We start from the raw sequence: 24,984 nt of genomic DNA on the forward strand, positions 1-24,984 counted from the left end.
TCCGGCTGGAATTAGCGGTCGGGTAGCACCTTGTCCCGCTAATTTTAGTTTCCTTTCAGTGGTTGCATCATCTCACATGGCTGGAAAGAATGAGCGGTGCAAGTGAATGCAAGTCACTCTGTTGACCCAACTCATTCTCCCGTCGCTTTGACTCAATCTCATTTCATCCACATCAAAGCCTCATCATCTGTCGACCATCTCACACATTAAACTCGCTCACAATGCCAAACTGGCGTGACCAATATCTCTCATCCATCAAGGATGCAGAGCTCAATAATCCGGTCAACATGGAGCTTGTTCAGGCTTGTTCGTAAAAGCACCCCCACATAACCCCTCCTCCAGCATGCGACAGTATCACGCGAGGATACGAAAGGTTTATCAAACTGACAATGGTTTCAAGGCTCGCAGATGGCAGATCGCATATCTGCTCTTGAGGCTGAGAAGAATGGGCTAGAAGCGCTGGTCGCAAATAGCGGGACACCAACTACACAGCCCACCGAACCCTCAATAAGCGATCCTGGTGTTGCGCAACTAAAACAGGATCTCGCCGAAGCCCTTCGATCAAAGGGTGTCATCGAAAAGCGATTACGCACGAGCGAGGAAGAGTTGATGCAGCTACGGGCAAAGCACAAGGCAGATACGAAATCAATCCGCGACCTCACGGCCGATAGAAATAGTCTTACTACCAAACGAAAGGATCTAGAACACGAGTTGAGGGAAAAGCACAAGCTTCTTGAGGTACGTATGGCTCAAATGCTGCGTTTCATCGACATTGTTGCTCACAGCAATACCAGCAAGTACAAGATGAGATGATTGCGATGGATCTACAAATGTCCATGGCCGAGAAGGAAAGAGATAAGGTGAAGAAGGAGAACAAAGAACTGGTGGACAGATGGATGAAGAGGATGGCACAAGAAGCAGATGCTATGAACCTCGCCAACGAACCCATCTTCGAAAAGGGACGATAGTTAATGATCCATGGGGTCAAACGAAGCAGGTCAAACGGAGAAACGAGCCACGATGTCACGAGAAAAAAAAACAAATACTATATGGAGTATCCTGTAAGTCCGAACATACCCTTATACCCCACGCTGATGTAACCGTCTGCCCTATCCCTATTTCTCCAACACCATAATCTCTGCCACTGAGTGCTTATGAAGCTCTATAGTCTACTTGCGCGTCGAAATGAAGTACGATCCTCCTGCATTAGTCCAACTCACATAACCCTCAGGGTATGTGCACTCTTCCACCTCCAGGATGGTGCTGCCAACGTCGTTAATATTGTGGTTGTTGCTTTTTTCCGCAACAAAGGATTTGAGCGACACGATCTTGCAACCAGATTTAAGATCCAGAAACATACGGACCAAGTCGTCGTTGAGCTGCGAGGTGAAGGCCTTGTTGTTTACAAGCACAACATCTGCGCGCTTGAGGGCCTCATGGATGGGCAAATTCTTGCGGAAATCGCCCCGTTCCAGGTGAACCTTGCCAGGTCGAACTCCCCAGAGCATGCATCGGGCATCGAATTCCTTCTTTTGCTCCTCAGCAAGGTTGCAGGCGTTCTCCATCATCTCGCAACCCCAACTCTCACAACCGATCTCGAGGGCCGCTTGCAAAACCACATTACCAACACCCGAGCCAAGATCAACGAAGACCTGACCAGAGGTCATTCGTGTCTGCTCTACCAAGATTTTAGAAATGAAGGGGTGGAGTAGTTCGCCATAGACATAGTCGGTTCCGTTCTCATACTTTGAAAGAAGTTCCACTTTGAGAGCCACTGTTCGGTCATAAATTTGATCGAGAATGAAAGCCACAAGGTGCTGAGGGAGCTCATGCATCTTATCGAGATTCTTGGCAATTACACCGTCCTCGACTAGAGCACGAAGCTTTTCGTTGTATTCGCGCAGAGCTGCCTTGAAACCCATCAAATCCTGGATGTTCCGGTTGGAGGCCTTTTCCAGTCTTCGAATGATGCCACCATTGGGATTTGTGAAAGGCTCTGCTTCCTCTTCGGTGAGGTATGTTTCGGCTACGTGGCGAACCACCTTGATGCTGGCTTCCACGGCATCGATCTTGTCTTTTCCCCATACTAGCTCATACCTGTAATCATGTCAGCATTAGTTTTGGAGGTCTGGGTCGCCGGGAAGACTCACTTTTCTCGAGGCTGTAAGCTGGGATATTGTAGTCGGATAGCCACATCCTCTTTCTGTGCGCCCATCACAGGCACACACTTGTGCTCAAGCGAGGCCACGTCTACGGCATGGATGAAGCCTCGGCTGTCCATCCGATCCTCAAAGGCTCTTACGCTTCTCAGTTTGCGGTTGGGGTCAACAAAGCTGCCGTCTTCGGTGCCTTTGCGTTGTCTCTTGGTATCGAGAGTCATCCATCCATCGTCTTCGCCATCGCTGTCTTTGTCGAACTCGATACGGTCGCTTGCTGGTGATCGACGGGTGACGGAGGGTGCCTTGCGCTTACGCTCGAGTCGCTTCTCGTCGGAGGATGAGGGGTACGGCGAGTGACTAGCCTGTCGTGCCAGTGGCTTCGGCGAGGGACGGTGGGAAGAGGAGGAGCGCGATGCTGAGCCGCTGAGTGCGGAGGTGGATTTAGGCTTAGGCTTCTGGGCAGGTCGGTCGACGACAACCTTTTCGATCCTGATCTTGGGAGGGTCGACCTTGATCTTGTTGTTCTTGCCGCCGAAGAGACGCATGCTGGATTAGTGAATAGTATGCCGGTCCTAGTAATCCAAAATGTCTTTCAAGGTAGAGCGGCGACGGGGTCTGAATTGAGTTGGGTCACAGGTCAGGGATGGAGGGGTTCGCGGTGGCGTGTGCGTGTCGCTCCCGGAGTCGGCAATGTCGCGCAACGGGTGGGACTAGATTAAAGAAGATGGTAAAAACAAGAGAGAAGAGTACGAGAGAAGGAAAGTGAGAAGTGAAGTATGGGGGAGAAGTTCCAAAAGATAAGCGGTATTAGACAAGTGTTTGGGTAGGTTGTGTTGTAACGTGACTAAGGTATTCAGTATAGCATCGTGGCACTTTCAAGATAACTATGCAGAGTTCAAGTTTCGAGGCGACTTGCGGCAATCCACCACGAAATGCCTGAATGGCTGCCTTCAGTTAAATGAGTGGATGCCCCGGAGCCTTACATCAGCTGGACTGGGAGGGAGCTGGAGCCGGGCCCGGGCCATCTTGCACTGCAGGTAGAGGAGGTCCCCTGAAGGAGGCCGCTAGACCCACTACTGTAAATGCCCTGGGTTTTCCAAGGTTGAAAGAAATATCTTGACTGGTCAGAATGTTCAAGGTGGGTACGTAACGTTGGGCACGTGGGGGCTTTCCCTTTCAGCCGCAGATGGTTGCCTGGAGAGCTACCCTACAGTAGTCATGTGAATAGAGGCATTCAAACCTTTTTAAGCCATCTTTTACAAGCATTGCACTTTCATCTGTCTGTCCACGACATGTATTCTCTTAACTTCCAGTTGAACTGCTCTAGCTGGAATCTTTTATAGCAGTCATGTTCTTTTACTTTGCATATTCAAGCAACAATATATAATTCAAACGCTTTCTCCCGATGGCTACTCCGTAACTCCCCCTTAATGACACGAACAGTTATCAAATAGGTTAGAACAATGGGTAATTGCGTTAAAAGCACCCTCTTGCCAATATATCTCGTTGTATCGATCCTCCACCTCGCTGGACTCAGGATGATCGGATATGTACTCTTCTGGCAGCTCAAAGTTATGCGTACTGATCTCATCCTCCAGGTGGAAGTCCAAGGCATGCATCTCATGGGCCTTGGAGAATTGGGTTGAGCTATGAAAAGAGGTTAGCTATATACTATATCGATAAAACCAGTGGAATAAGAACTTACCGAAATTTGATCATTCGCCGCTTGTCAGCACAGTAGTCAACAACGACATGAATACCTCCAAGGTCGGCATGACCTAGTTTGCTATTGAGGCAAAGCCGCTCAGGACGAACTTCAACTGGGATACGTACCCCAGCTACTTTGATTGCATACGTCTTTGGCCTTTGGGAGGGTTGCTGAGGGAGTGCCTGGCTGTAACAGCATTCCTCGCACTCCATGTAGTCTTTGCCCTTGTCACCCATAAGGATTGTGAGAGCCTTTTGGTGGCCACAGTCTGGAACAGGCCTGGAAGCCTTCTTTACGGCGGCATAATATGGGTTCAGGGGGTAGGCTGCAACATCCATACGACAACGTGCCTTGTCAACCTCCATGTAATTACCCTTGCATGGCAACTCATAGTTGGTACATAATGAGCACTTGAGAGGGCGGTACTGGTTTCCAAGCTCACAGATGGGTCGTTCTCCAGTAGTATCAAGGATTTGCATCTGGTTGAGCGTCACCCGATCAGAGGCATCATCGATCTGCTTGCGTAGCTCGGCCATAAAGTCTTCAAGACTCTTGACGGTCCATGTCTCATCACATACAGGGAGGGCCAGTCTTGAGAAGTCGGGCTTTCGGGTCAAGCCAGCCCTGACGATCTTTTGAGCCTGCCGGTTGACCATGGGTTTTCGCCGATAGTACCAACCCTCTGCAAGATCCATGAAATGCTCCACGCAGACGGTTGAGAACTCATCGTGAGGATAGGCCTGGAAGAACTCAAAGTTTCGTTGCTGTCCGATCTCTTCCCAGCTTTTTGTAAAGCTTTCGCATTGGAACGACTTAGGTCTAAGCTTAGGCACCTTCTCTTCCTCATCTTCACTGGTCTCCTCTTCGTCGGCAGCCCCTGAACCGGCAGGCGTCGGAGATTGAGGAGGTTCGAGATCCTCCGCTTCCTCCTCAAGGTCTGCCAACCAGCTGAGAGTTCTAATGCGAGACGCGGCTCTTCTGGAAGTCGAGGCTGTTTTCCTCAGCTTGAGCGGGACTGGGGTATCGTCAAATGTCTTTTTGCGCTTGGTGGATGGTGCAGGGAGGAATGCTTGGCTAGATTCAGGCTTGGCTTTTACAGGTGCTGCAATGGGTGGTCTGGCCGGGGTCATTGGTGAAGCTGCAGAAACTGTTTGAGTTTCCTTGGTCTTTGATCTAGTACGAGGTGGTGAGATAGCCATGATGTTAATTTGCGTGTAAGATAGTTGATGTTGCATGAACTTTGTGTTTAATCGCCATATGGATCATGTTGAGCTCCTTATATTCAAAGCTGTGAACAAAAGCTTGGTGATTCCTTGATGCTTTGCTACATTGTTCACTGTCTTTGAAAGAGCCCATTCACTTCAAACAAAGATGACTCTCTGACGACCATTCTTTTACTGAACTCAGGCCCCTAAATGAAGAGAACGGCACTCAGAGGAAAGAACATAAGCTTCAAAAAAACAACAAAGGCCCATTGTGTTAAGCTCTGAAGCCCTTGAGGGTATGTTGCAGGTTTTGGTAGTTGCTCTGATGGAGTAACACCGAGGGTAATACTTCAACCATGGCCTTTCATAAGTAATGAGCAAAGTAATATTTAAGTAATAAGTACAGTATCTAAGTGTTTCTAATGGTTGAAGTGAATGAAACTCGGAGTCGTGGTAGTCTGCATGCAAACACACGCACCGAGAGCCTCCAAAGCTCCTCATATTGAACTCATAACCACTGAAGCAATGAAATATCATAACCAACCCAGAAACAAATCTATGAGCTTTTTTCTAATTTAGGTAATTAACGTAGAATCATGAGTCATGTAGGTTAATCGAAAATGTGATCATCTTTGTCATAAGTTTCGTGTCAGGAGACAAAGGCATTATGAATGTTCGCGACAAAGGCGTTAAACGTGCTTGCTGTATCCGTCGTGGTGAACACGGGCATAGAGCAAAGACTCTGTTCCCTCAGATTGAGGCGAGTTCACCAAAGTTTCCGACCAGGAAACAACGGAACTGTCACTTCTCGTGCTCAGTCGACCATATCCGTGGTCTGGATCAGTTGGGGCTGAGGTATCGATGCGCGAGAGACGTATGGCCGCGATCTTGTGTCTTATCTTGGAAGCCTTCGGCTTCTTGATGCTTGAGCCGGGAGTAGTATAAATGAGACCAATTGAGTTCATGTGTGCTTCAGTCTCACTGGCAGTGGGCGACATGGGGCTAACGCATGTAATGCGAGATGACACTCGGCTCTGTCGCCTCAAACTGCCTAGAGACAGAGCTCCGGAGAATCTGGAACCCACGATAGTTTTAGATGGAGTTCTGTGCACGCTCAGGGAGGAACCAGCTCTTTCGACAATGGGAACAGCCCATTTCTTAAACGTAGGGAATAGCATGGGGATGTTTGTTGTCATGATAGCGACAAAGGTCTCGCGAACCGCCCAAGAAGCTGCGAGTTGAGGGCCATTGATTGGATCCTTATTGATGTTAGATGCATGTAGTGTGACTTATGGGTTGAGATATACTTACAGACACAAGCAGCACGACTCGAAGGATAGCAGCCATGGTGACAAACAACCCACAGCTGAACAAAGCAATGAGTCCGGCCTTTTGAGGCCAAGGCATAGCAGCCTTCCAAAGCATGGGCATAGGGATCATGATGAGGTAAAAGTCAGTTGCCAAGTTGAAAGCGAGACAAGTCCATATCAAAGCAGGTGAAATGGCAGCATGGCAGAAGGCTCCGGGATCAGGGAAGATCTGCCACCAGTGGTCGAATGGGCGACAACTGAGAAGAAGGTTCATTTGTACAACAACAAAAGAAGAAATTATGAAGCCAAAGCCGATGATGACTCGAACTCGGTGGCTTTGAAGGTCTTTTGTAAGTCGATAGTAGAAAGTGCACATGGCTCCTTTGAGGATCCAGAGGAGGGATGAGTAAGTTGCCCATAAGGCGATTTGGATCTTCGAGCCAATGATACTGTAAGGATTAGCATGAGTAACCAGATGTATAGAGTTATTGGCCTACCGAAGCTGATATTCATGATCTTCTGGTTGTAAAGAGGCCCGTTGCTCTTCGGTCATCGAGTTGTTGGCCAGCCCTTGAGCGATATTCCCGACCGAGTATGCGAGTCCTGTTTCTATGGCGTAAATACCCTGACTATGTTAGCATAATACATCCACACCAGATGTTCGTCACCTACAGCAGCCAAAATGACGAGATAGTCATCTGCCCAGAGGTTCCTGCATCCCACAGTCCTGATCCGCACACACGACCTCAACACGGTGACAAGCAACGCAATGCCAAGTAGTGTGAAGGCCTCTATGTTGAAGGTCTTGAGGTTGACCTCCGTTGTTGCTGCAGCACTTTCTTCAATCGACGTCTGGGGATCCATGATGAGTTGAACTGCAGCTTGCATCTGTAGCAGAGCAACGAGAGCCAGCCCCTCGGGGAGGAAACCCGTGATATAAGATTATCAGAAAAATCTGATCTGAAGCCAGCGGCGAATTTGTGCGTCTAGACAATCTAGTCCTTAATTTTTACTTCTTTTAGGGTCCATCTCCAATACTCCACGTAAAACTGCTCCATGTTTCTGAGTCCAGCCTCTTCATCCCTCACATCCCTCACATCCCTCAACGGAAAAGTCAAGACCTACCAGATCATTTTTTGCAAAAAAGAAAAACTCGGTCTCTGCAGATGGACTCAAACCAAACGAGGAAAAGTCGAACGGGCCGTCGTGTTTCGTGGCAGAGACAAAAAAGCAACGTTAATCCACCGGGGACGCCCGGGTATTCGTTAGCTGCCGAAATCGTGGAGAAAGTGCCGAATGTGTGGGAGCAAGGGTTAAGACCGTCAGGGGTCAGAATGTGATAGTCTGTCTTTTCGCAGTTGACATGTCACCGTTTGATCTGAGGGTAGTGGAGAAGAGAGACTCAGCCGCCGCTCTCGCCAAGTTTCAGCTCGTATTGGCAAATCAGGTACTCTGCATAGAGACCTCATATCGGATGAGGGAAGCTCAGCTCCGCCACTCGTCAGTTGATGTGAGGGGAACAGATCCGATCTCGTGGTGAGACTTACAAAACGTGTACAACGTGTACGCACAACACAGGAATGGGCTGGTCTGTCTTAAACATAAAGCAGGAGGGAGATCATAGTTGGTTAAATAAGGTACGGAGTCCAAAGGAAGGTTGGGTTCTATGACTATGTGGATGAAGTCCTACAGAGGCCTGCATGAGAAAACCTTGGAACTTGCAGACTGTCGACTGCCTGATGTACTTTCGACGATTCTGGCGAAGTAGATGACGATATAAATGCAAGTCATCATGATTCTCGATGAGAATAGAGGAGAAGTCGAATAGAAGATCTCGATCGACTACTTCTATACGTATAAGAAAGGAATAGAGAAGTAGAGAGGGAGGAGTAGGAGAGAACGATTTTCAGCGTTGTGTCCATGAGGCGAATGTCACAGAATACCATGGAAGTATCACAACTTGGCCCACAAGAACTATCCAAGCCAGTACTTGGCTAAAACAGTTTTGAAGCTCTAGGGCTTTACCAATAGGAGTTTCTCCGGTCTACTCGCCCGAGTCGTTATGGGAAAAAGAAGCTCCATAGCTTATGCGTTGTAGGCGTACTATCCATAACTCTCCCATGATACCTATTTCGAAATTTACATCTGTCAAGAAAAACCATGAAGTTGTGCCTGTAACAGATTCATCTGATCTCTATGCAATGCGGGAGAATCCATATTACACTGCGGCCGATGAACGCATGCACACTACAACCACCCTGCCACGACAGCCTATATCATAACATGCATAATTTTATTGCTTCTCAAACATATCTACCTCTTCAGTGTCTTTTGCTTCTCTGCGTCTGTAGCAACATTTCTTCCTTCAACAAGCAATCCCTTCTTTCTCCTCACTCCATCCATATATCGCTTCGCCACGTTCTCCTTGTCAGCCAACTCACCAAGATCCTCTAGATCGTCTTCTGTGAAAGGTACCCAGAAAGGATCTTCATCCAGAATCTCGAAGCCAGCGAAGATCAGCTGTGGCTGGGCCGCCCCACTGGTACGCTTACGCATCTCATCGGCAAATCCGAAACTCTCAGCTACAGGAACCAGTGCTTGAATTGTGAAGAATGGTGTGCCTTCTTTCATGAGTTCGGCGTTGACACGACCACGGCGACGGGTAAGAACATCGTATACACGGCCGAGGACTTCTGTAGATGCTTGAATCTCGACACTGTACATGGCAAGCATGAGGCGGGGAGACCAGTCCATGAAACCTGCGCGAAGAGATGATTGGAAGGTTCTGATGATCTCACCAGTGAGACGACCAAGTTTGTCGCGTGCAGAGGAGTCGTCTTCGGCAAGGTTCAGTGTAACATCCTCAATAAAGACTGCAACGCCCTGAAGTGGCTCACTGCACAGAGGACCCTGAGCCGTAGCAAGTTGGAAGGCGTATGAGATCTTGTCGGTAAGATGGCTAGGGTGAAGAGACTCATCAGCACGAGGTGCAGTCTCGACAGTCTTTTCAGCAGAAAAAGCCTTGGAGAAGATACCATCTGCAGTAGCATCAATAAGTAGGTTTGGTCCAGTACGTCGAGGTCCGAAGGCCACAATCTTATCAATAGAGTCTTTCCAGACATCTCTGCCCTTTCCACTTTCAAGCTTCTCCTTAAGTTGCTTCTTAAAGTCTTCAACGGACAGGGTGCTTCCAGCTGCAATATCAGCTTCAGCCACGATTTCTTCGCCCTCATCATCTTTCTTAGCCCCACGGTCGTAGACTCGCTTGACAGCATCGCCATTCTTAACCAAAAAGTCTGTTACATTTTCGGGGATTGGCTGCACACGTAGCGAGAGAGTTACTTGCTTTGAGCTTGTTGTAGCTACAACCGCGCCACGGCCAAGGTCCTTGTTCGCGGGTGGTCGCATCTCTTCGGCTCGGACAATTGTCTCGCGGTATGGAACAATAGGAGCACCCGGTTGAATATCGCACAGAGCAAATCGCTCCTTGAGATCAGTCAAGCATCGCTCAAGATGCAGCTCACCTGCAGTCAACAACACATGTTCACCACTGCCTAGAAGCTCATACTCAGCACAAGGATCGCTCTGAACCAGAAGCTTGAGGCCATGAATCATCTTGTCAAGATCGGCGGGGTTCACAGGTTCCAGTGCAACACGAACGATAGGCTTGCCCAGCATGGTGACACCCGCGAGGTTGACGGCTCCGTCGCGACGACTGCACAAGGTACCGGATTTGAGAATCTTGCCCTCCAGACCACCAATGCCAAAGACACAGCCAGCAGGGACTGAATCGAGAGCCTCGAGGTTTCGACCCATGAGCATGTAGAGCGCAGTAACAGTGACCTCTTGAGGCTCAGGATCGGCGTTTGGCTCAGCCGGTGACCATTTTGGAGGAATAACGTAGAGTTTGTCACCAACTGAAAGTGTTCCCGAGTAAACACGAGCGAAGCCGATAAGGTGCTCAGGATCAACCTTCTTCTCTTCCAGCTCAGGGGCGTAATCATCAAGGTTGATGGCATCCATCGAGTCCGCCATGCTGTCAATACCGTTCTCGCCAGCCGCAGCCTGGGCTCGAGCGGCTTCAGCTCGCTTCTTGCGTGCGAGCTCTCGAGCCTCTTCGCCACTCATCTGGGTTCCGGCACGTCTCTTGTTCTCGGGAAGTTCACTCTCAGGAATAGAAACCATTTTACTGACGTAGGCAACCACGGGGTCAGACTTTTCATGTTTGAAAGAAACCATGGCGTCCTTGATAGCCTGGTCAATGTGCTCGGATCCTGGAGATTCTTCGATCAGCTCGGGTAGTCGTGCAGCCTGAGCGGTCGGGGGCGAAGGCAGAGATTCAATGACGGATACCAGCAGTGCTGTTGACAAGGGAAGCCAGTTTGCGAAAATTGTCGTCATAAGAAGCTTCTGGTCTCGCGACTTGAGCATGTGAGGGGTGATCTTGATTCCAAGGGACTTGGTGACCTTTTCCAGTAGATCTCGATCACCCTGCCCGTTGTCACCTCCCACTGTAGCTTGGTAGACAGTCCATACTGGCTCCAGCACCAATTGCACAAATAAAGGCTTCAGATTCCTCCCCTTAAGATGCTTAGGGCCCAAGATCTTCTTCGTCTTGGGATCCAGGTAGAAGTTGCCCCAAAGAACCTTTTCCATGATTCCGCGCTTAATGCCCAGCTTCTTCTCGTACATGGCAGCGAATTGTCGGCAAGTGAAGGCCCACCCATCAATAGCGCTGCTGAAAATAACGTTGTTCTTCTCGGGAGCAAAGTAAATATCTTCGTCATCTCTCTCCTCGAATTGTACCTCGCCCGTATCGCTGACTTGATCGGCAATTGCTGATTCCTTGGCTGCTGTGGCAGCATTGACTCGCTCCTCCATTCTTTCTCTCCAGTTGAGGTCCTCTTCCATACGCTCGCCCTGAAAGAAACTTCCTAGCACAGCGTTCACCTGCTCTAAGAGCTTATTCAAGTGGATATATGCTTCTCCCGGTGTCATTTTGAGTTCTGTCACAAGTCGATCGATCTTGTTAATGACGAGCAAGGGCTTTAGCTTCTCTGTCCATGTTTGGCGAAGAACAGTCACCGTTTGACTGCAGACTCCCTCAACAGCATCAACAAGAACAACAGCTCCATCACACAGTCTTGAGGCTGTTGAGACTTCTGAGCTGAAATCGATATGACCAGGTGAATCGATCAAGTTGACAAGGTACTCCTTGTCCTCGGGCTCAGCGTCGGGGGCTGCTTTCCGACGCATAGCGAAGTAGAGTGAGATAGCTGAAGACTCCATTGTGATTCCTCGGGTCTGTTCATCAGGTCTAGAGTCAAGATATCGGATCTTGCCCGCCAGCTTTGGTGAGATGATGCCATTTGTGGCAAGCAGAGCGTCCGTAAGTGAAGTTTTGCCATGGTCAACGTGGGCCAAAATGCAAATCTGTAAGACGTTAGACTATATGATCTCTATTCCATGAGATTGTACTGACATTTCGAATATCACTGGACAGTCTTTGCAGACTTGCCAGCTTATCTGGAGTGACGACAGGCATTATGACGACAGTGATTTGAGTAGGGTAGGTTGACGTGATAGTGGGGTTCAAGATAGAAGATGTCTCGAATGTCAAGTAAAATTTCTAAATATGGGGAGAAGGAATCTGCTGGACCAGCGAGACCGTAGCTCTAGAGACTCCAATTTCGATCTTCCAAACCCAAACTTATATCGATCTTTGTCAGTAGGTGTTTGAGTGATACTTTGCCTGGCCGTTACTCATATAGGCAGTGTGACTAATCTAATCCTTAACTGCAACGATGGTCAGCAAATTTTAGACTTCATCAGGCACTTTTGGCTCAGTATATCTGCTAATCGACTAAGAATGACTCATACATACTACACGCAAAGAGCCTGAGACACCCAAAAAACCAAGGCAAGTCTTTTTGTCCAGCAAAAGCTGCTACACCTTGAAAGGCTGAATTCTCAAGCTCACAAGCTGAAGCACCCCACTAAATCTGAATGACTAAGCATTGACCCCGCGCAAATCCATTGAAGCCCTAACACAAAAAATCGCATCGCTCCTAAAATTTCCCCCCTCACCGCGACGACGAGACGAGACGAGCGAGACCGACGCGCGACTCGACTCTACAAGACACGATGGCTACTTACCAAAACGGCGTGGCTCCGGCCCGTGCCATCGATGACGACAGCGATGTTGAGGAGGAGGCTCTGGTGGCCGAGTACAAGGAGCAAGTTCAGTATGAAGATGGTGATGATCTCAGCCGCACCACTTCTTTGAACCTCACCGCGCAGACCGACGATATCCAGGCCCGACTTGTCCAAGCCGCTCAGCCCCTCGATTTCCAGGCGCCTCTTGAGGCCAAGTTCCAGAGCTACGATGCTTACTGCAGCTTGTTTCACTTTATCTTGAACTCCGAGGGCCCCGTCGATCTTGAGCCCCCTTCTGTTGGTCTCACCAAGTTAGATGTTGAGTTGGACAGGGCTAATAAAGTTTTCTACAGTACTACTGGGCTTGGGATGTTATCGATGAGTTCATTTACCAGTTCAACTCTTTCTCCTCGTACCGTATGCGAATTGCCCGGCAAACAACCAATGAGGAGGAGCGCCAGGCTCTCCGCGAGAACCCCAACACCTGGGGCTGCTACAGTGTTCTCAACGTCCTGTACTCCCTTATACAGCGATCCCAGATCACCGAGCAGCTCGCAGCCATGAAGCGTAACGAGGATCCCTTGGCCGTTGCCGGTGAATATGGCTCAAAGAACCTCTACAAGATGTTGGGTTACTTCTCCATTATTGGTCTTCTCCGAGTCCACTGTCTCCTCGGAGATTTCAGCCTGGCTCTCAAGACCCTCGATGATATCGAGCTCAACAAGAAGGCCATGTTCGCCCGCGTCATGGCTGCTCACTTCACCACCTACTACTACGTGGGTTTCTCCTACATGATGCAGCACCGCTACGCCGATGCCATCCGCATGTTCAGTCACATCCTCATCTACGTCTCGAGGACCAAGAACTTCCAGAAGAGCGCCCAGTACGACTCTATCACTAAGAAGAACGAGCAGATGTACGCTCTTATTGCCATCTGCGTCGCTTTCCAGCCCACTCGTCTGGACGACACCATCCACAGCGCCCTCCGTGAGAAGTATGGCGACCAGCTCCTCAAGCTCCAGCGCGGTGGTCCCGAGTCCCTCCCCATCTTTGAGGAGCTCTTCCGCGCAGCGTGCCCCAAGTTCATCTCCCCCGTTCCCCCGGACTTTGAGAACCCCGAAGCCAACATCGACCCTGTTGAGCACCACCTCGCCGTCTTCATGGACGAGGTCAAGACCAACATGTGGAGCCCTACCATTAAGTCTTACCTCCGCCTCTACACCACCATGGATCTTAACAAGCTCGCTGGTTTCCTTGAGGTGAAGCCCGAGGAGCTTCGATCATGGCTCCTGGTTACCAAGCAGCGAACCAAGCAACTGCGATGGCAGGACCAGGGTCTGCTTGAGGGTGAGCTCGTCAACGTTAGTGACCTTGACTATGCTCTCCAAGGCGTAAGTTTTATGACCCAATCCAGTATCTCAACATAAATTAACAATCCTCCAGGACCTTATCCACATCTCCGAGGCTAAGGTGGGACGAAAGCTTGTGGACTGGTATCTCCGAAACCTGTCCCGTACCTATAACTGAGGTGCTATAGAGAGAACTGACTGGTCGTTTTTCTCACATTTTACGGGGTCTCAGATTCAAGCCCGAAACAAGCGCATAGAGCGCTATGGCTGAATCCTCCAAACGACCCAGGGTCAGGAGAATACCTGGGGTTATGCAGGCCGACTTGATAGGATGCATGGCATGGCAAAGGCGTCTCGGAGTTGGTGATGCTCGTGCAAGAGCTTGAGAATTTCTCGAGTTTAGCTGTATGTGCGGCAGAGATATGGCACTTCCTCCTAGAGGTACGAGAGCCTGTGAAAAGGCTATGAAGAATAAAAGGAATCAAAAGTCGTTTAATCAAATATCATGATCCTAAAGTCTATATTAGCATATGAATTATGTCAGAAACCAGTTCTTGTGAAGGCTTCACAGTCACAATTACATTGAGTTCCCCGTATAACTGAGAACAATTTTGACAAGCGTACCAACCATAACACGGAAATAATATTTAGGGTTTATCTGTTAGGATCTGGTCTTGAAATGGGCTGAGGAACCCTAATAGTGCGAAGATCATATGATGGTCCAAGACGAAATTGAGTAACGGGTTACAAAGCCTGAAAATCTGATCAAGCTACTCACTACCCTTGACGAATAGTCACAGAAAACCCTCTGTTTCTTGGGGCTTGAGTTACAGCTTCTCAAGTTAGACACAGCATTGATGTTGGGTTTTGTGTACCTTGATCTAGCCACTTAGATCACTCTATGATGCCTTATCACCAAAAAGTCTCTATATTCAATACGACACTGGGATATTTTGGGAAAGCCAATGCTTCTATGTAATTCCATAGCAAGCTCGTGCCACTTAGAATGATATGTCAAAACAATCAACATTTTGTTTCCAGTCTGTTCGAAGAATACCTTGACTAACATATTTTTCGTGATCCTTGGCTGAACTGGTTCACTGTATAAAGTGTAGCTCATGCCATGATACTAGGTAAAAGCTATACGAAAGACTTGACTCCCGGCGTAGGGTTCAGTCGGCAGCTAGTTAGTATCGGACAGAAGGAGGCTCACTTTGATTGATGAGGACTGTTGAATAAGCGGCATAATCGATTAGCGCGGCATGAACCAGAGAAAATGTCCAAGATTCTGCTGCGACAAGGACAGTCCTTCAAGTATTTTCTCTGAGGTCTGGTGTGTTGGCGATTGCAGGCTTGCCGAACTAACTAGTATACGACTTTCAGTTTTCGTGGATACTTATTAGCCGCATGTCGGGATTCTGTTTTGCTTTGGGATACCAAGAAATGCCAACCAAGCTTTCCATCGTATAGTGCAAGACCTTGCAGGAAGTCCTATGAAATGTTGTTAGCACTGATGAAAACACTCACCAGTCTGCCTGATGAAGCCTACAATGTTTTTGCGCGTACATATATGCTCGCTGGATGAAGCATGGAGAGGTTCAGGAATCAAGATGTATACCGGCATTTGTGTTCCCGAGTCTGTGCCACTCAGTGTGTTGGCTCGTGATTCCCAGAGCCTAGGTTAGCTCAGCGGGCAAAAGCAATGAGACATTGTGTTCTCGTGGCTGATGAAGATAGCTTCACCGCCGTCTTTAACGACATATGTATACGTGGTCGAGTCAGACCATGTCACCATGATGGTGCGCAGGAGAGCTTCCGAAATTCCGGTTCTTTGGTAGCCCTAGTGTGGAGAGGCACTGGCTGGTATCCGCAAGGTGCACTTCCATTGTCATGCTCTGTCGGATAATGGCAGGGCTGATGGATTATTTGGCTTTGACAGCTGAAAGAACAGGGGATACTCATGTGGCCTCGATAAGGAAATTCACTGGCTGATACGCTGTGCTTGGTAGTGGCTCAATAATTAATCTGGTGCAACGAAACGATGCGGTGAAGAGTTGCACGAAGGCAAGACGAGTGACGAGCTGACTGTTCCTCGCTTGAGGTTCCCTGCATAACTGTCTGACTGTCTGTTGTCCGCCTAGTGAGAAATTCTTGGTATTGATCCATAGTAAAAAGCGTTTGGTTAGTGCCGTTAAAGCTGATTCGGCTCATCGTATGGGAGGTATGATGGATCTAGCAAATTCATCTGCAGAGGCTCTGTCCTGAGTCGGCTCGGCCCCACCATTAGCGTGCCTCTCTCCACTGAAGCCCGAGCGTGAGATGACTCCGCCCGGGGGGGAGCGGGATCAGAGAAGGGCTTCTTGTACCGAATCGTGCCCAAAGAACCGGTTCCGACGCCGCCATGGTACATATCATAGCACAAATACAGTTTGCTACCTACCTACGTGATACGCCTGTGCTCTTGGCGGTCACCTGTGGGAGTCACACTCGGGACATTGTTGCCGGGGCCAAGACATTGACACTTTACCTGAAATCTGTGCTGCCTTCTATTGTCGTCTAGTTACCTACCTATCTCGAGCTTCACTTCACAACGAGAAGATCATTGTGTGTTTTTGGCTGCCCAAGCAAACAAGGTGGCATTAGTGAGGGGAAGGCGGCCGAACTAAGCGCCCCTTATTAAGTGGATATCTATTCGCCGGTAAGCTGTCCTACTTGCTGGAGTGGCATCAAAGGAGTGTTGAAAGAGTTTCCATGTGATCAAAAACTCTCAGGGATCATAATAGCGTTGTGTCGAGCTGTGTTGTGCTGCTTTGCTTACCTGGCCTGGTGGCCTGGCCAGCCTGGGGCCAGCATCAGTGTGAGTGGGCTTGTGGCCAATCTCCCTGCTCGCGTGTTGTTCATTTCCTCTTCTTCTCTGGATAAATTCAAGAGGCCTCTGGTCTCTCTCTGTTATCTCTGTGTCTGTGTTGCAGAAATGATAGAGACCCTGCCCGTAGTTCATCCTGGTCAGCCAATGGTTCAGCCCAGTCAACACATGCTTTCTCGCATGCAAATCGAGCTGTGTCTTGGCCTGCAGTTGTTGTCACACCCGACACACAATAATCCATCCAATCACTGGAGAGCGGCACTGCAACGGCTTACAGTACTTTGGCGTATTTACGTCAGCTGTACGATTTGCACTTTCGCTATCATCAACCTTGTTTTCACCTCAAGTCTCTTTTTATTAGCTGTTGGCGATCTCTGCAGATTCACGCCATTCTAACCCTTGGTCATGTTTTGCAACGCACGTTCTCACACAGCTTCTGTAGTATATCATAAATTCAAATCTCGGCGGATAATAATAATAATACGTACATCACTTCTGTTGACGTTGATGCCCAGTTTAATTTCAAACCTCCCAGACCTTTTCGGGCCTACACCCAGTCAGTCCTGACGTGGTCCAAGGGCCGATCCGTTCGGCACCGTCCCCCAATCCATCCCATCCATCCTCTTTGGCCTCCTCCTCACGTTGTCTCCCTCGTTTAATGTGACCAAGCCCATATTATCCAGCTACCGACCTCCTCGCTAACTGTATCATGACATCCATCTCTCTCTGCCTAAGGAAACAATAGTGAGACTACGGATGCCTAGACCTCCCATTCTCCCACCCATCCGCCTTTGGTCTTCATCTCTTCCAAACCTAGAACCCAAGATCTGAAAACGTGGTCTTGTCGTTCCCTGGCAATAACCTTAAAATCTTATTGTTTTGGGCTGAATCTCGGCTGACCTATGCCTTGATTGTGGCTTCATCTCTTTCACCACAAAACTGATTGCAAACAAAACGCAAACGCCCACACCGTCTTCTGACTTTACTCACTCGACCCTCTTACAAAGATCAAGAGTCTTTGCTCTGTGCGTTTTATTTAACTATTCGCTGGCCTCCACTGCCTTTCGTAATCTGCGGCCACTATCAGCTCCGCTTCCTCAGAAAGGCCCGGGCTACAACACCACAGCCACCACCAACTTTCATCTCTGTTATTACGACGATTTACCTTTCTTCTATATTCACAGCCACTCTGGTTCGGCCTATTGATGAATTAATTGTAGAGGTCCTTCTCCACGCTTTCTACCTACTACCATCTCCGCCAGATCTGATCGACCTCGGCGCTGCATCTTAGCCAAGGTCCGCGTCTCAACTTGCGCCCGCATCTGTATCTCAACTTGAGCTCCCATCTTCCTTTCTTGACTTCGGAACCGCGTCATTCAACGTCACAAACTTGACTCTCCTAAGCCCCACGCTACCTTCAGCCGCGGCCACTCCCTCCTCCTTGTGATTTGGTGTTTCCCTAAATCAAAAGCCAAGCCAAGCTTACCTATCAACTAACTGGTTAGCCTCTCCGTCTTGGCGGCAGTTGCATCTTGGCAATACGCATACCCTTGGGGAGGAACTACCAAGACACTTGCTTGACTGAAGCTCAACTCGTGCAAGCTCAAGCTTTCTTTCCTTTCTCATCAACCAGAGACCCCTTACAAAACAAGCTCTTTTGTCCTGGGCTTTTCATCATCATCCATCCATTTTATCCCATCGAGCTTTACCATCGATCGATACGCTTGATCATCGTTAGCTCTTACACACATTCGTTCCCAGACATACACAATCATTATTGAACATATCGGCCCGGCGCGAACGACAAGTTGAACTCGAATTGCCACCAGATCGCGTCTTTTGTGACGCAGTATCGCAGGCGACATGGCCACAACCGCAACGATTCACCCAAACCCGCCCCAGCGTTCCGACTCCGATGTCTCTCCCAGAACAGTAAACCCTCCCAAGAACTCAGCATCAGAAGACGCAAAGACCGATTACTTCCCAGATTCCAACACAGTCGATGGGTCCAATACTAGTGTCCGGGCCAGCGACGGTGACGATTCATCTGCTCGGAAGTCAAGCATATCCTTCGCACAAGATCCTCGACGCAGCTCAAGCTGTGAAAGCAACCAAAACCCAGCACCAGGCCAGGACTCGTCGATCCAAAGGAAATCTTCCACCGGCTCTGTCTCTTTTCGTAGAATGACAAACCCTCAACTTCCCCAAGGAAATCCTCAACAGATGAGCAACAGTCGCATCCGTGCGAGCTCGCCGAACCACTCAAGGTATTTAGCAACTCTCTTTATCCTTTTCCCTTCCCGTTGCACAAGTTTTTGCTGTGATCAAATACCAATATCCTCAACCCAATACTGGATCGCACTTGCAACCGTATATCGGCCTGACCAAACCTGACACACGGTACGGCAATATGTAAACTGCCAAAAACATCCATGCGGATTGCCGTGGTACAAACTGGAATTTCTTGTTTTTGTTTTGGAAGAATCCTTATTTCACCAACGGATTTCATTCTACGTACTGCACACCAACATCAGCGAAAATGGGTTCAAATTGGTCCGGCTGGAAAACCTATGTGATGCCATGCCAAGCAACATCTCGCATGGACTGTGTCACCATCAAAATCATTAATTCGGTCCACATGGGTCCGCCATTTCCATCTAGGTCGGATACGAGCTTTGCGGTAGTGGCATCGCCTGTTTAAACACCCACTCATGAAGACAACTCAATGCAGAGGCGTATTGATGGAATCTGCCCGGGCTTTGGGTGGAACTGGGTCGCTTGGCTGGACCATTCCTCACAATACCCTTTCGACTCCACCACTGGCCTCCCACTATCAATTATGGTTACCCCGCCGTTTGCGACAGAGCTTCCATTAGACGTGGGGAAATGCTCTTCGCCTATGGTTACCTGCTCGATTGGTCTGGATCGTCAGGCCATCCATCATCCTTCATCACAGCCACTGACAAGTCGTCAGCCCCCAAATTCCCGCAGAACTCTCCTCTTGCCGTCGACATAGTCGTCATTGACACTTCTTAACATTTCTCCCCATTATCACTTCCCCGCGCATCCTACAATTACCTCTCAAAATCATCGTTACTGTTCTCCGTCTCTATTTTTTGGTATTTTCACGACAATGGCGACGCTAACCGAGACCCTGCCCGATAGATTCAACAAGCATGTCGCATTTGACAATGTTACAGCCGGCGAACCGACCAAGAATAATGCTATCTCATTTACGCTCAATGTTCGACATAAGGGTTACCAGGCTAGGCGTAGGTCGCGATGTTTCATGGTTGGGGTTGACGAGCATACCTACTCCGATTATGCGTTGCAGTGGCTGCTCGACGAACTGGTTGATGATGGCGACGACGTTGTTTGCGTGCGAGTAGTCGAAAAAGAACTGCGCCTTACGGACAAGCAGTACAGGGACGATGCAGACTCGGTTATGAAGGGAATCGTTGCTAGGAATGGCAATAACAGAGCCATCAACATTGTCCTTGAATATGCCGTGGGCAAGTTGCACACGACTTTTCAACACCTAGTACGTGAACAGAAAAAAACACCTCCTTTGCCAAGTTCCGGCGCTGACAAAATGACAGATCCAAATGTACCAGCCTGCAATGCTCATTGTGGGAACTAGAGGACGCACCCTTGGTGGTCTTCAAGGCCTGGTCAACACCCGCAACTCATTTTCCAAATACTGTCTCCAATATTCACCTGTCCCAGTGGTTGTGGTTCGACCTACCGAGAAACGCATTAAGAAGAAGGCCAAACGTGCCAATGACTCTGCCCGACAGACCTACGTGAGCATGTTGGCCGCAAATGCCGGGAAACATGAGGCCGATAGTGAGGCAAGTAGCACTTATGAGCTTGAGGTCCACAACTCGCCCGATGAAGAAGCGCACCAAGTCGCACGTGCTTTGGGACTGCCTGCATCTTTCGATCCTACGATTAAGCCCCTCAACCATAGCCAGATATCGAGTCGCAGATCCCCCGACCCTACTGCTACTGCGGGCCCTGTCAATGAGTCGTCGGAGAACCAGAGAGTTGTCAAAGACGATGTCAGTGTCGCCGCTGAGAGCGATGACGATGATGATGACGACGACGACTCTGGAGAGTTCGAAGTTGCGAGCGGGCAACAACTCTTGGACAGGCAGAAGATGGATCAACTGCATAAGATGGAGGTCGGTGAAGCAGCAGCGTTCAAGATGAAGGTGGACGAGGAACTCGATGAAGAAGATGATACCCCCTCAGCCTTGAAAGCCACATCATAGAAGATCAAGGGCAAGCAGAAACAAGGAACAGAAGATATCAATGATAAGAATAGCACGGGAGATGAAGTTGCCGGAAGCCACGACAAATCCTTTCAGGAGAATAACCAGCTTCCTCAAGTTGCTCAGCCAGATTTAGAAGCAAAAGGAGGCCTCTCATCTCTGGAAGAAGAGGGCGACACGACCGAACTGCAACATCAGGATGATTTACAAAAGCGCATGGCCGGCTCCGATACAGGGGCTCACTTATCGCGTGGAGCTTGGTAGGAAACAGCGCCCCAAAAGCACGGGGCTTCGATAGATTCTCGGATCGAACACAGGGAGCCCAAAGTTCCCAGCAATTCAAAAGTCGAGGACAAAGGAGGACCTTCTAGTCCAACCTCCGAAAGGCCGGATGCCGTTTCGAAGACTCTGCAGGTACCTTCAGGTCGCCAGATTCGTACGTCGTCTGCGGGAGACCAAGGATCAGGTACCCTTGTCGGAACCCCATCTATCGAGATGTCTATATTGTCGAATGCCTCGCGACCTCGAGAAGAGGTCCAAGATAATGGCAACGATGGTGATGGCGATGGCGATAGTAATGGCGTTGGTAATGGCGATGGTGAGGGCGATGGTAGTGGTGACGGTGCTAGTAGCAACAATAACGACAGCGAAGAGAATGATAATGAACCACCTAATGAGGCAGACGCGAGGCCTCGTCCCAGCAGGTATTCATTGTGGGCCAGTGGCTTCAAAAGTTGCTTCACAAGTTGCTGCAGGGCATGCATGTGTCGACGCTAGGCTTACGGTCTGACAAGATGAGGCATTGATGATTATTCTGTGGTTCTTGTAGATTTCAATAGCGTCTCGAAATGATATTACACAGCGACAGACTGGGGTCAGTTCTTGTTATTAGCTATCTGATAGTCTACACAATAGGGTTGAAATTCGTATGAATTTTGGGATCATGGCCGTGCGCCGAGGTCGGTGATTCAAATGTGCAGTAGATTTATTAGATATGCATGTATGTGCGTGCGTGCGTCTAATGTAAGGTAGGTAATGCAGGTCTGTCCCATGCCAATGTCATCATCATGCAAGGACCCTTGATCAGGCACAAGGATGTGTAACCTGAGGCATCAATACGTCACTGTAGTCTACGTGCGACCGACCCAAGTTGCAGGGAAACGAGTGCGACGACGTAAGCCACCATTTCTCAGGTTCTAGACACAGGGGCTAATTCCAAATGTCGAGTCTAGCAAACAATTCTCAACTTACAACGGCTGAAAGCAACTGTACCTTTCTAATTGATTGATTGCCTAAGTTGTCAAGGGAAAAGCGAAAGGACCCTAGAAGTGACGTTGCGCGGCATCTCTTAACTATTTGATACGAGTTGTCGCAACGGCACGGCACTTTACTACGAGGGGCTCAAGGGATAAACTTGAGTTACTGGCAACGTTTCAGTCTATTTCAGTTTGATACCGAGTCTCCCCTCCCTCCTCTAATGATACAAACTCAAGGGAGGATTTACTGCGCCGCCGCCAAACCCCGACTGAAATAACTACCCAACGCTAGGGGACTCTGACATTCCTAAGAACTGCGAGCATACATACGAGTTAGACAAAGAACGAACGATATTACTCCCCTGGCCCCGTGCCAAACATCGATGATCATCACCACGACTCATACTGCTTCGATAACGATATAGACTTAAATTTGAATCTGAATTTAGAATTCAAAGAATGTGGCCCTTTACTCGCTGCGGCGAAGACGCCTGCGAAATCCAACCCCGCCCTGTCACGCTCACCTCGTGCATCGCCGCCCTCCCGTTCCTCCTCATCTGCATCTCGACATCAATCCTCGTCGTTCGACATGTCTTTCCCCGCCTGAGCAGCGATGCCGAGTCTCGCGACGGCGAAGATCACGTTCTACCTACACATGCACCAGCGTGTCTGCGACAAGTGCACGCTGAACATGGTGCCAAGAGCTGGAGACGGCGCGGCGCAGCCTGGACGTTTGGTCTTACTGTGGGATTGGCCGCTACGTTGGGCGCGCTGATCATGGACGAAATCATCGAGGTTGTTAACGCCGACTCGAGAAATTTGGCTTTGAGAATAACGGTGCCAAGCTTGCTGTTCTTGCTGGTCGTGTTGGTACCTTGGCTGGAGTGTCGATCGGTTGTTTCGAGTGCTGGATGGAGTTTTCAGAGGACTGCCAAGGGAAAACTTCCTCGATTCGCTTGGGGATTACAAATTTCTCTGTTTATGGGATGGTTGTTCGCCTTCTGGTCCGTTGGCCAGGCTGTTCCCGAGGGCGCGATGCGCAGGACGAGCATTGCGAGTGGAAGCCTGTCCGAGATGCTGACGCGCGGATGCTTGGAACGCATTGGTGTTGTTGGTATTTCACTTATGGCTCTACTGTCTGGCTTCGCTGCTGTTTCCTCACCGTGGCAGGCATTCATGGATCTTACAACCCGCCGCAAACGACCTGTTTCAGATGCTGATGTAGCGAGGAAGCAAGCTGGGCTGGATACTGCCAACGAAATGCTTCTCACCAAGCGCCATCGCTTGCAATATCTCGAACGCAAGACATCTGGTCCTCATGTTGGAGCCTCTGCAAAGGGTAGTGGCCTTGTTGGCAAAGTCATGGGTTCTCTACGTGGTCCAACTGGCGATGAGGCAGAGATGCGATCGCTGCGCCTGGAAATTGCTGGTCTCGAGACGATGGAAGCCAACCTGGCTTCAGGAGTTTCTCTCCTCAAGAGCCACCGGGCTGCCACAGTTCGCGCTTCAACATCCATTGGACGTATTCTTCTCATTCCCTCGCAACTCTTCAGCCTGTACTGTGTGTATCGCATTGGCGCAACTACAATCACAACTATTCGCCGAGCATATTCACCCACATCAAGTTTCGCCAACACGGATCCCATCAACCGCTTTCTTAGTATCCTTGCGCGCCATTGGGATCCCAAGTTGGATCAATTAGCATGGGCACGCCTTATCAGCTTTGCCCTCAGCGGTGTCATTCTCCTCGCCAGTGCCAACAGTGTGGTCCAGACGTTCCACCTGTTTGCTAAATGGACCCCAGGGCTGCTCCGTCAAGCACAAGCGAATCTGGCGCTGGTCGTCGGACAGATTGCTGCGACCTATGTCATCTCAGCTTCACTTCTCCTCCGCAGTCAATTGCCGTCTGCCTTGGGCTCGGCAGTTGGGAGTGTGTTGCGAGGTGCCTTGAGTCCCGCATTTGTGGATGGTTGGTTTGAGGGCTGGTTCCTAGTAGGCAGCCTCATAACAGCCATTGGTATCTGGATAGGCAGAAAACTCGGAGGTGATGACGAGTGGGATGAGTACGGCATGGAAGAGATGGGCGCCAAAATGTCGTAGGTGCCTCAGTGAGATAGAGGTGGTTCGTTTCTATGCTTTTTGAGGTTCGGGTTAGCACGCAAGCATTTTTTTTAATAAGCGAAGCGGTTGGATGTTCTGTACGATATATGTCTGGGTTGGCGTTTGAACGACAAGGCTCTTGAGAGATGAGGGGCGTTGATACATAGAGTACAATTTGGGCATATCACAGGGAAGAGGTCCATACCTACTGAGAAAAGATACAGGCAGAGGGGCTTGTCAGGCTCTGCAATACATTGCAATGTTACAAAGAGATATGGTAGCCGCATGTAACTCTTGACCGAGAAATGTGATATATGCAGTGATATGCAGTAGCCTGGGTAGTTGGGTGTCAGCTGTAAGACGAGATTGACTCACACATTTAACACTAGAGACTCAACTGCAGACAAGTCACTTTGGATGATACAAAGTGCCCAAGAGCCGACCCTCTCTATATCTTCTCTACGCAGAGTCTTGATTATCACATGCTCTATCCATCTTTACCAGAAGAGAAGTGCCCAGTGCTTAACAATTAATCTATGCGCGGTATTTCTTTCCCAACCAATCATCTTCAACTCGCAGCCTAAACCAGGTATCGATTATC

At 49.3% G+C, this 24,984-nt stretch overlaps 9 protein-coding genes across 9 annotated transcripts; 5 read left to right on the forward strand and 4 right to left on the reverse strand.

The window, feature by feature from the left end:
• Positions 1 to 221: 221 nt before the first annotated feature.
• On the forward strand, positions 222 to 968 carry ATG16 (autophagy protein 16, interacts with Atg12p-Atg5p; the record flags this gene model as incomplete). The annotated part of the gene is made up of 3 exons (XM_044822944.1): positions 222 to 306; positions 401 to 738; positions 795 to 968. 3 exons carry the CDS (start codon positions 222 to 224, stop codon positions 966 to 968), a joined length of 597 nt encoding a protein of 198 aa, XP_044681435.1.
• A 201-nt stretch (positions 969 to 1,169) lies between these two features.
• On the reverse strand, positions 1,170 to 2,704 carry DOT1 (Nucleosomal histone H3-Lys79 methylase; the record flags this gene model as incomplete). Its single annotated transcript, XM_044822945.1, has 2 exons — positions 1,170 to 2,097; positions 2,151 to 2,704. 2 exons carry the CDS (start codon positions 2,702 to 2,704, stop codon positions 1,170 to 1,172), a joined length of 1,482 nt encoding a protein of 493 aa, XP_044681436.1.
• Positions 2,705 to 3,586: 882 nt separating this feature from the next.
• On the reverse strand, positions 3,587 to 5,066 carry J7337_005264 (uncharacterized protein; the record flags this gene model as incomplete). Its single annotated transcript, XM_044822946.1, has 2 exons — positions 3,587 to 3,806; positions 3,865 to 5,066. 2 exons carry the CDS (start codon positions 5,064 to 5,066, stop codon positions 3,587 to 3,589), a joined length of 1,422 nt encoding a protein of 473 aa, XP_044681437.1.
• A 695-nt stretch (positions 5,067 to 5,761) lies between these two features.
• J7337_005265 (uncharacterized protein) lies at positions 5,762 to 7,246 on the reverse strand (the record flags this gene model as incomplete). The annotated part of the gene is made up of 4 exons (XM_044822947.1): positions 5,762 to 6,331; positions 6,384 to 6,831; positions 6,880 to 7,007; positions 7,055 to 7,246. The coding sequence occupies 4 exons, from the start codon at positions 7,244 to 7,246 to the stop codon at positions 5,762 to 5,764; spliced, it is 1,338 nt and encodes a 445-aa protein (XP_044681438.1).
• A 1,449-nt stretch (positions 7,247 to 8,695) lies between these two features.
• Positions 8,696 to 11,927, reverse strand: J7337_005266 (uncharacterized protein; the record flags this gene model as incomplete). The annotated part of the gene is made up of 2 exons (XM_044822948.1): positions 8,696 to 11,815; positions 11,865 to 11,927. The coding sequence occupies 2 exons, from the start codon at positions 11,925 to 11,927 to the stop codon at positions 8,696 to 8,698; spliced, it is 3,183 nt and encodes a 1,060-aa protein (XP_044681439.1).
• Positions 11,928 to 12,526: 599 nt separating this feature from the next.
• Positions 12,527 to 14,065, forward strand: J7337_005267 (uncharacterized protein; the record flags this gene model as incomplete). Its single annotated transcript, XM_044822949.1, has 3 exons — positions 12,527 to 12,835; positions 12,892 to 13,929; positions 13,982 to 14,065. 3 exons carry the CDS (start codon positions 12,527 to 12,529, stop codon positions 14,063 to 14,065), a joined length of 1,431 nt encoding a protein of 476 aa, XP_044681440.1.
• Positions 14,066 to 19,886: 5,821 nt separating this feature from the next.
• On the forward strand, positions 19,887 to 21,027 carry J7337_005268 (uncharacterized protein; the record flags this gene model as incomplete). Its single annotated transcript, XM_044822950.1, has 2 exons — positions 19,887 to 20,294; positions 20,353 to 21,027. The coding sequence occupies 2 exons, from the start codon at positions 19,887 to 19,889 to the stop codon at positions 21,025 to 21,027; spliced, it is 1,083 nt and encodes a 360-aa protein (XP_044681441.1).
• A 495-nt stretch (positions 21,028 to 21,522) lies between these two features.
• On the forward strand, positions 21,523 to 21,804 carry J7337_005269 (uncharacterized protein; the record flags this gene model as incomplete). The annotated part of the gene is made up of 2 exons (XM_044822951.1): positions 21,523 to 21,731; positions 21,783 to 21,804. 2 exons carry the CDS (start codon positions 21,523 to 21,525, stop codon positions 21,802 to 21,804), a joined length of 231 nt encoding a protein of 76 aa, XP_044681442.1.
• A 938-nt stretch (positions 21,805 to 22,742) lies between these two features.
• On the forward strand, positions 22,743 to 24,383 carry J7337_005270 (uncharacterized protein; the record flags this gene model as incomplete). The annotated part of the gene is made up of 1 exon (XM_044822952.1): positions 22,743 to 24,383. The coding sequence occupies one exon, from the start codon at positions 22,743 to 22,745 to the stop codon at positions 24,381 to 24,383; it is 1,641 nt and encodes a 546-aa protein (XP_044681443.1).
• Between the last annotated feature and the right edge of the window lie 601 nt (positions 24,384 to 24,984).

Source organism: Fusarium musae, chromosome 4 (assembly GCF_019915245.1).
Source record: "Fusarium musae strain F31 chromosome 4, whole genome shotgun sequence".
NCBI lineage: Eukaryota > Fungi > Ascomycota > Sordariomycetes > Hypocreales > Nectriaceae > Fusarium > Fusarium musae.